At 46.3% G+C, this 9,665-nt stretch overlaps 5 protein-coding genes across 5 annotated transcripts; 2 read left to right on the top strand and 3 right to left on the bottom strand.

Moving 5' to 3' along the window:
- Positions 1-1,335: 1,335 nt before the first annotated feature.
- P152DRAFT_477796 (uncharacterized protein) lies at positions 1,336-1,869 on the bottom strand (the record flags this gene model as incomplete). The annotated part of the gene is made up of 1 exon (XM_033681610.1): positions 1,336-1,869. The coding sequence occupies one exon, from the start codon at positions 1,867-1,869 to the stop codon at positions 1,336-1,338; it is 534 nt and encodes a 177-aa protein (XP_033529520.1).
- Positions 1,870-4,881: 3,012 nt separating this feature from the next.
- Positions 4,882-6,795, top strand: P152DRAFT_463096 (C-x8-C-x5-C-x3-H type zinc finger protein-like protein). Its single transcript, XM_033680468.1, has 5 exons — positions 4,882-5,235; positions 5,301-5,444; positions 5,499-5,546; positions 5,627-5,921; positions 5,976-6,795. The coding sequence occupies exons 1-5, from the start codon at positions 5,158-5,160 to the stop codon at positions 6,698-6,700; spliced, it is 1,290 nt and encodes a 429-aa protein (XP_033529519.1). The 5' UTR covers positions 4,882-5,157; the 3' UTR covers positions 6,701-6,795.
- Positions 6,796-6,923: 128 nt separating this feature from the next.
- Positions 6,924-7,338, bottom strand: P152DRAFT_284852 (uncharacterized protein). Its single transcript, XM_033674954.1, has one exon. The coding sequence runs from the start codon at positions 7,309-7,311 to the stop codon at positions 7,147-7,149; it is 165 nt and encodes a 54-aa protein (XP_033529518.1). The 5' UTR covers positions 7,312-7,338; the 3' UTR covers positions 6,924-7,146.
- Positions 7,339-7,434: 96 nt separating this feature from the next.
- Positions 7,435-7,989, bottom strand: P152DRAFT_469274 (uncharacterized protein; the record flags this gene model as incomplete). Its single annotated transcript, XM_033680885.1, has 1 exon — positions 7,435-7,989. One exon carries the CDS (start codon positions 7,987-7,989, stop codon positions 7,435-7,437), a length of 555 nt encoding a protein of 184 aa, XP_033529517.1.
- A 641-nt stretch (positions 7,990-8,630) lies between these two features.
- P152DRAFT_463094 (uncharacterized protein) lies at positions 8,631-9,407 on the top strand. The gene is made up of 3 exons (XM_033680467.1): positions 8,631-8,803; positions 8,856-8,986; positions 9,053-9,407. The coding sequence occupies exons 1-3, from the start codon at positions 8,800-8,802 to the stop codon at positions 9,383-9,385; spliced, it is 468 nt and encodes a 155-aa protein (XP_033529516.1). The 5' UTR covers positions 8,631-8,799; the 3' UTR covers positions 9,386-9,407.
- The last annotated feature ends 258 nt before the right edge of the window (positions 9,408-9,665 follow it).

Below are 9,665 nucleotides of genomic sequence, written 5' to 3'. Positions count from 1 at the left end.
ATTTACATCTATGGGCAAACGGTCTACCCATCCCTTCTGCCTTAGGCCGCAAGGCCACAACACACAGACTGGGCAAAGCCCAAGACTGTCACAAACAAGTACATAGACATAGAACAACTATTCAAGCTATTAGGTGGAACTGCTCAGAGCAGAAGAGGAAGTAGCTTGCAAGGAACGGCTTGACTTCTGAAAGCGAAGGGCGGGGGCACCCTATTTATAATTATACACTGCATAGCCGCCAGCAGGGCGGCTAGGACCTAGAGTGCGACTTTATGGTCCTATAGGCCGCTTCCCCCACTTTCTCCTATCGTTGCGATCAAATGGAGCCAAGGGCCTATATCGCTCATCTCTAGCCACTTCCGGATCTTCATGTCTTTGTTTAGACTCAGGCGGCGAGAAAATATCGACCGATCTAGAGTTGCTGTTGGTTCGATGAGCGCGTGGTCGACGATGACTTTGTAAGGACGATGAATCGTTCGTCCTATTAAGTGACTGGATGTCATCTTCGCAAACGATTCGGGGACGGGAGTGACCTTCAACAAAACCGGTCTCTCGACTTCTGGAATCATGGTCATCGTCGGTCGCCTCCAACTGAACACGTCGTTCCGACTGGGCGGCTACTTCCTCCTCGGCCAAAACAGTAGGTAGGAGGCTTGTTTCTTCTGCGTCGCGCAGCATACTTGCGTCTAGGTGCCACTCCCTATGCTGCTCCTCGACTTCATTGTTCTCGTTCACAATAATGACAGGTCCAATTGTACTTAATGGTGACACCTCTAGAATAGCTTCCTCTGCCTCAACTCCTTCCGAGGGAGCATTGTTCACTACACGATTGGATGAAACATATATTCGTTTTTCCCGTCGTTCGGGGACATTAAAAAGTGGAGGCCCCATTTGGGATGGCGGAGTAGTGCTGCGTGTTCTAGGTAATTCTCGAATGCCCCGACTTCGCTCTTGCTGCCAATGCCTAGCACTCGAAGGGGAGGTTGGTGGAGTAGAATGTAGAGGCGAAGCGTGGTAGGAGCTTAGATACGACTCCCGTAGAGATCTCGGTGGTCTAGACGAGCGAACCTTCCTCTTCCGTCTACGTGTCGCAACCAATTCGGGGGCGACCCTAGAGACTGTTCTTTCCACGTAATGATCGAGCTTTTGTGAAGCATCTAGCATTTTCGCCATATCCCGCGAAAGACTGTCTCCAGTACTCGAGCCCTCAATTTGAACCTTGAGTCGTTTTTCTAAGTCTTTCGCAATGGATCTGTGGGTTTGAATCTCTTGTCTAAGCAATGATCTACGGCCAGCATCAGCGACAATCGATTTGCAGACTTGTAATCATAGTACTTACACTTCGTCTCTTAAATCCTCTGAAACAGGAATATCCTCATCTTCTAGCTTCTTGATTCGTGCGAGAAGTGTGTCAAGGATGATACCCGACCCGAGTAGGTGGGTAGTATGCATCAACCTGTGTAAGGAATTCTGAAGGCTTTGCACACCCGTCTGCTTGAACAGTACACGAAGCTTGCTAAACAATTGCGAAAATGTCGAGGAGAACAGCCTGCCCTCGACTTGCCTTACAAGGTCGTAAATCTTTGGTTTCAGTTTCCTGCCTTGAGATCTGATAATATCCATCGCTTTTGCAGTCTCGCGTGCTTCCGTAGATTCTTTATTATCGCTATATGCTTTCTTCGCAGCTCTGACGAGTTTTCTCAGGCTTATCGTAAACAACTCCGCGCTATCTTTCAGTTCCGAAATATATTCTGGTACGTAGCGTATGCCCTGGCTGGCTGCGACAATCGACTTGCCGAGTTCTGAAAATCCTTTGGCGAGCTGCAAGCATGCAGCGAGTGCGCCAACAATCGCGAGCGCTTCTGCCATGTGCGATTACGATGACCGAAGACGAAACCGGAAGCGAAAATAGAGAATGGCGGAAGAATAGGAACGTGGTATCATAGAATCTATATATGGTGTGACGGAGATAATGACTATAACTATGAGTATGCAGAGCCTCGCACCGGTCAGCGATGTTTTGATAATGGAGGTGCGGGGAGGTTCATGTATGGTGCCTCAACTAGCCATTGAAGCTTCATCGCGGAAGTGTACCCAAGCTCTTCGACTCTCCTTCTGCCGCCATATCCCCTTAAAAAGGCCATAGTGGACTGACCGGTGATTGGAAATGCTGGGATGGCCCAAGGCGGATTCAGTTAAGCAGTGGATCTCTGTGCACTGGTTCTGAATTCATGCATTTGCGTGCCATACATATGCAGATTTAGTGAAATGTATCTCTCCCTTCCCACATACTTGAACCAGAGAGTCGTGGATACGCCTATTAGAGAGGGCTCATAGAAGAGAGAGGGCTCTCCCGAATCGCTCATGTCCTCCAGTCCTCCTCCCGAATACAGAGTAGTTGTTGGATCCCCGACTGGAGCCAATATCCGTTCTTAAAGGAAATTATCATAGATCGATGTTAAGCAAGGCTGAAGGTAGGAATTAGCTACCAACTTCGCAGAACAGTCGTTTAGCGGGACCATCCGGGAACTGCCAGGAACTGATGGCTGTCACGGGTATATAGCATGAAAGGCGGGATGAAGACAGGATGGCAGGCACAAAAAACCTTCTCCTCCCTGGATATTGAAAAGGACGGAATCAAAAGGGTCAGTTTATCCTTCTAGGGAACCCCCTGGTCTCAAATCAACCACCTACCATTGGTTTGCCTTCCATACCTTGGCATGAGGGCTTATGCCAAGACATGATTTCGATCTTGGCGGGAAATATCCTGCCAAGATCGATATGGCTTGATCCAAGTCGAATTTTTCAACGATGGTTTCGACTCTGGTTCGGGATATCCAGCAACGCTTCGATCAATTTATTTAGGTATAGACTTTGTCCCAAATATTATCAAAGAAATATCCTCAGTTTTGGGACCCAGAACAGGGTTTAAAAGGTTCTGGGAAAAGAAATGTCAAGATCTGATGTCATTACTTAGTCATCTGTTTCCCCGCTTCGGCTATTACTTAGTCATTCGTTTCCCCTCTTCGGCTATTACTTAGTCATAGGTATATCTACCTCGTTCGGTACTCTACTTCTTACAGAAATACAAGCACTTTACATTCTTCGTCACGTAACCTATTGCTTCCGTGTGGATAGACACGCTAAGCTATCAACACACTCTCTCTCCCATCTGCTTAAGCATCACCCACGCGTAATGCGACAAGATCACCCTGCGTCCTGGATATGCATGACACGGTCTGGATGCGCAAGGTCTGCGATTACGAAGTTCCATTAATCTAAACTGAAGAGAGAGACAGTCGACAGAGAAGAAATCTCCCGGCACCTTTGTGCGCGAGATAGCGACTCTCCTCTCCAATGCCCTAATGCTGTGTTAAAGTACTAAGCCAAAAGTCTGCGCACAGACCCCATTCTCAGCTGAATATCTCTACACCCACCCCTTACTTTGACAATCAATAACTTTACCAAAATGAGGTCTTTTGGCACAAAAATAAGTGGTAATCGAGGGCGTAATAAGGAGTTATCGGCCGCTCAAAGAGTTGGGATTGTTCAGGCTGCTGAAGATGGGAAACCAAAGACTGAAATCGCGCGGAACTTTCGCGTCTCTAGAAGCGCGGTGTATGGGACTCTAGAGAGGTGGGAAGAACATCAAACCACCGTATCTTTACCCCGTGAAGGGTGTCCCCATAAGCTATCACGCCCTGACGAACGGCATATCGTTCAAATCGCGCGTCGATTTCCTAAAATGGAGTATGGAGAGCTCCTCGCAGGTATTTCGTACCTCCGCATTTCTAGGAAGACTATCTACCGAACCCTTAAGAAATATCACCTTACGAAATGGCGAGCGAAGAAGAGGCCTTACCTGAAGCCCTACCACGCAAAAGACCGCCTCCGATTTGCCCACGAATTCCTTGAATTCGACTTCTCCCGGACCCACTCCACGGACGAGTGCTCGTATGAGAAGGGGGCGGGCGGTAAGCAGGTATGGGTATGGCGACTGTACCACGAGGCATATGATCCGCAAATGGTAGAGCCTAAGACCTCTGGCAAGGCCATTTCACAGATGATATGGGGCTCAATCTCGCGTGATGGGAGGTTAGGCCTGGTGATCATGGACGGCGACGAAACCTCCGCAAGACAGGGCTATTCCGCGAAATCCTACATCGCTACGTTAGAGGAGGGACTTCTCCCTACGTACGAACCCGGGGATGTTGTTATCCAGGATAACGCAAGGATCCATACGGCTAAAATCACCCAAGAATGGCTGGAGACGCACGGCATTTGGGTCATCGATTGGCCGGCCAATTCCCCAGACATCAACCCCATCGAGCACATATGGCATCTGTTGAAATCAAAGGTCCTAGAGCTGCACCCTGAATTGAAGACGATGGGCGCCTCGGAGGAGGCACGGGAGGCCATGAATGCGGCGTTAAAGGAGGCGTGGTGGGCGATCCCTCAGGAGACGATCCGAGAGCTGATCGACTCAATTCCGCGACGTCTACGGGCGGTAATCAAGGCAAAAGGGTGGCATACGAAATATTAGATATTTCCCAATTAAGAAATCAAAAAAGTAGACTGAATTTGCATTTGTATGTGTTTTGCAGCGTATCTCAAGATACGGTGTATAGCGATTAGATTTGGTGATTTTCGGGGGTGTGTGCAGACATTTGTCTACTTAGTGTACCATGTTTGTTTGCTTCTCTGATATAATCCACCAGCCACGTCTTCAGCCACAACCAAGGGAACAGGCCGCAGGCCTGGGACCATAACAATGCATTCCACTGGGCGAGTGCGATGTGTCCCTCTGCCATTTGACGAAACGCTTGCTGTGTAACCTACTTTTTGGTGAGTCACCGGGCTCGCATACATCGCACTCTCACAGAATTTTCCTATAGGGTGGGTAGACGGTTTCGTTAGGCCGCAGTGGCCGTAGACCAAACAGGGCGAAAATTGTTGGTTGCATTGGCTGTGTCACAAAGTTGCTGGAACAGAGATCTCTAGCCACTTAAACGCCGCATAGCTGTCCAACGGCGCATGATTACAAGCGAAGGAGAAATTATCTAAACGTCGAGTCACGATCTTCCTCACTTATCTCCATATCTCTGATTGTACTATAAGAGGTATCCGTGATAACATTTCAGGTGGACGTTAGCAGCCATGGTTTCTGTTGAATCGTTTCGGGAGCAGTTCAACAGGTTGAAAGAAGTTGAGGGAGGAAAGGACCAACTCATAGAGGTTAATTGCTTACACGCCTGTTCCCTGTTTCGCAGACTGTTACTAATAGGCCACTTTATTTACAGGACCTGATCAGTCGCGTTGAGAAGATACAGCATAGTTTTACAGAGAAAGAGTGGCATCTTGAACGTGAACAGGAGACCACTAAATTATACCAAACGAAGCATTATGATGTTCAGGTTAAGCTGAAGAAGACGGAAGAGGAGATCGTACGTTTCTCAGAACATGACAATATAAGACCTGTTTATTGACTGAGTACAAAGGGTTCTAACGGCTTCGTTTCAGTTTTGATCGATGGCGATTGCGTGCCGGTAAGTAAGCACTCATTATATCTTGACCCATCATATCGGCACAGTTTCGAGTATAATTGCTTATTGCAATATCTTCACAGTTCGTCGATCACTTTGTCGAATCTGCCCAACAAGGAGGGAAGGAGGCAGCGTGCCATCTGAGGAACAAAGTGTGCGAGTATGCTTCAACCGAGCTTGACTTGCCAAGCAACATCCAAATCCGAGTCCGTGTATATGCAAACACAAAGGGTTTGGCATCCGCATACTGTTACAACAAGATTCTGGGTAGTGCAGATGGTCTTCAGATGTTCGTTCGTGGTTTCAACATGGGACATCCTATGTGTGATTTCGTAGATGCTGGCGATGGGAAGGAATGCGCGGATTCCAAGCTGAAAGGTAACATCAAAACTTGTGGCATAGGAGAAAGACAACATTTAACGTTCATCTTAGCATGGTTCGAGCACGATATGGCCGATGTTCAGTGCCAGGCGGTCATATTCGGCGGATCCGCCGATGACGGCTACGCGCGACTTCTCCAGCCTTACATTGGAGGCAACTCGAAGAGCAAACGAATCGTTCTAGTAGAAGGACCCCCATTTGCCAAGGAGCTGGCAGTACTAAAAGACAAATTCCTCATTGTGCATTTCCCTGATGTCTTCAGAGGGACGAAGCTACCGTCCCGGCGAGTGTCTTTCTCTACGACACCCTCTCCTACTCCAATCTCAAGGGCACCTAGCTACGCTACCACAATTGCAAGCCCTGTCGATGCTACTGCGGTCACAATAGACAAAAGTCGGCACTCCTCAACGACTATAATTGTACCCGCTCGTATGGACTACCCCATCCTACAAAATAGCAAGGGCCAGCGCCTTGATGAGATCCTCAACCCACCTCAATCACTCGTGCAGGCCCAGAGAAACAAGAAACTCTGTAACGCGTACCACATTCTAGGAGAGTGCCCTTATCCTAAGTGCACGAAGACCTACGTGCATGGAAGTAGGCTTGATGAGAAAGGACTTGAAGCTCGGCGATTGATCGCACGCCAGTCGCCATGTCGGTCTGGGCTCCAGTGCAGAGATGCAAAATGCATTCTTGGACACGAATGTCCTGATAAAGCGTGTATTGGGACGCGTTGTCGTTTCCCGAGGGAGACGCATGACGTTGATAGGACTTGAAATTGGTTGTCGTAGTTCGTTACGGTTTGAGACAAAGGTCATGGTTATAATACAGTTCCATAGGATTCGCCGTTGAGTGGGTGATGAAACAAGACGTTTGGAAATGAGCTGCTCCCCTTGGTCTCATATTTAAATTCTATATGGGGCAAAGAAATTGTGGAGTTAGTTAGGGCGTAGCAAGTGTATAACTATAGTTAGGGCTGTTCCCGATTGGCAGATTTCCCGATTTTGCGGATACGATATCGGCACGGATACGATATCGTCAACCTTTCAGGTTTGCGGATACGATTCGCCGATTTATATCGGCAGCTTTCTATTCTACCGATATTTTATCCGTTAAATTTTGGTCAATATCGGCGAAATCGGTGAATCGGTAAACTACTTCATTAGGACTAGCTTTAATCTGATTTCTATAAAGATTTTTAGATAACTTGGCTGCTGGAATTCTAGGGCTTTGGATAGGGATCATTTATCAACATCAACATCCGCATTGTTTCACCCTTTATCGAATATCTCCGGATACCTAATATATCTCTTGCCGCATTGAATAATCGTTCCACTGACACCTCTGACGATGGAATTGGTAGATACTCTCTTGCTGCTGCTGCCATTTAAGGCAGTTCATCCTTGTGTACTCGCCACCAGTTACAAAGCCAATTCAGATCTGTAGTATCAATATTGCTAACTCGAGGACTATTAAAGTACCAATCAATATCGGACAGAAGGGGCACCGCTTAAGGCTGTAGCCGTTGGAGCATTCGGGATTCTACTATCTTGGTTTCTGATGCCGACTGCTGTAATACCGTTCTAGGCGACTCGCGGTTCCGAAGTGGATATTTCTGATGAAGACTGTTACGGACAGCTCTTAATATTAGATTCCTAGCCTCTTTATCCTCTAATTCATTGAGGATTAGGTCTCCTTTCACCCGAGGATCTAGAATTAGAGTAGTATAGTAGGTATCTAATTCATCTATAAAGGTGTAGTATTTCTCGTATTTCTTCATTCCTTCCTTAATTGCTCGGGCAATATCACGATCTAATCCCGAAAAGACTCCCTGAGCTTCAGACCCCTTATTGAGTAAATCATGTAGCTTATAATAGAGTGGGACAGTAAGGCTGATCTGTGGCTTTCGCTCTGATACGAACAGGGTGAGCTCGTTGAATTTGCTCAGTACTTGATGAATCTGAGACAGGTGCTGCCATTCCTCGGCGGTAAAGGAAGGTATCTCCGTCTGTAGGGCTAGGTATCGATTAATCTGAGCCTTTGCTTTTAACCCGTCGTCTAACATTCGATAGGTAGAGTTCCAACGAGTCTCTACATCATATTCAATGAATTTTTCCGAGAGATTCATGAATTAACAGACTTCTTTCCATTTCTGCCGTCTCCGTGGGTGTTAATCGTTTTGGCGTGTCAATCAATCACGGAAACAATAGGATACCTGTTCAGAGGCAGTGAGATGCTTGTATTCGGTCAGAAGTACAGTTTACCTTGACGGGTATATATACCAAGGCTTATGTAATCTTATGTAATCTACAAGGTGCGGTGACTAAGTAATAGCCGCGGAGTTCCGACAGTGGGCTCCGGTCAATCCAGAGAGCGAGAATTCGGAGCTTAGACAATGCTGTCTGACTCGATATAGATCCCCCAGCGTATAAGCTATTACAGATGGTGTTGTCATGGGCCCAAACCACGAAGGATTTGGTAAGCTGGTAACGCTGTTGAATTGCTAAAGAGAGAAGGAGAAGTGTCGCAGACCAAGGTTTCATCTAAGGGAGCTCGAGGCTACAAACTGCATTAATAAACTTGCCACGAATCTCATATATCTTGAGGGCCAGGGGACCAGGCATTGACATAAGAACACGCAACTTGAACGCAACTTTCAGATACCTAGATCTCACAACAATACAACAACTTCGCTGCTGGAACAACGTGGTGACAGCTCGGCTGACCCTGAAAAAGGTTCGGCTTACCATCCTAATCGGGTTAGGTTAATCACGTGAGGTCAGTTGACCTATATCTATGATCGACGTTGGTCGGCTCACCTTTCTGGATACACACATCTCAATTCAACCCCACACTCCCTCTAACTATATGGAAAATGCGTAAGATGTTTCAAACATGTTTGAAATATGTATATTAATAACCATGCTGTAGCTCAATCTCCAATCCTTCTATCTGAAGAGAATTCTGATGATGAGAGTAATGAAGTCGACCAAGAAGATCTCCAGCTTATGTTTGATGATGATTTCTATAAAGAATCACATATTGCAATTGAGGATGGTGAAGTAAGTATCTTCCTGCGTAATATATTTAGAACATGTTCTGAAGCTAATCAACTATATCGATCGTAGGTATCACTCGATCAGATCACTATTCTATCTAAAGCAGTATATTACCCTCTATCGACGCTCTATCTAGAGCATTGTGCTGTCCTACCAGACTACCCTAAAACGGATCCACATGGGTACACATATTGCATCAATGTTGAAGGTCAAAAAAATCCAACTAACATTGATGTAAGATATTCCTATCCTATTTTAAACGCTTTAAATATACTTCTAATCTATCTAGATCCAATATTCCTTCAAAAAAATACATCCCCCAAAGTCCATGATATGTACCTATCTAGGAAATATACGCGGGAAAAAGATCAAACTTGGCTGCACAGCAGTAAAGCACTATGAATTTGTTTAAGTTCAACCCCCTGTCAAGTAGCCAACCACTCGAGTAGCCAGTATCACCATCTCAACCTCCATCGGTCAGACAGCAATATCTCTACTAAAACATATTATATTTGGAAATCTATACAGCATGATTCAAAAGATACAGCTTGGAGAGACTCTGATGTAGATTTGGCCTCCGAAATTGGATGTCTTCGTTGGTAATCTTCCTCTACCGCTCGTACAGCTTCTTGTGCCAATTTGATCTCCCGAACTTGCGCAAACCTCTGATTAAGATCTATCT

This window comes from Eremomyces bilateralis, assembly GCF_010015585.1.
Source record: "Eremomyces bilateralis CBS 781.70 unplaced genomic scaffold P152scaffold_56, whole genome shotgun sequence".
Taxonomy (NCBI): Eukaryota; Fungi; Ascomycota; class Dothideomycetes; order Eremomycetales; family Eremomycetaceae; genus Eremomyces; species Eremomyces bilateralis.
Note: the sequence above shows the minus strand (reverse complement) of the source record. Positions and strands in the feature narration are given on the sequence as shown.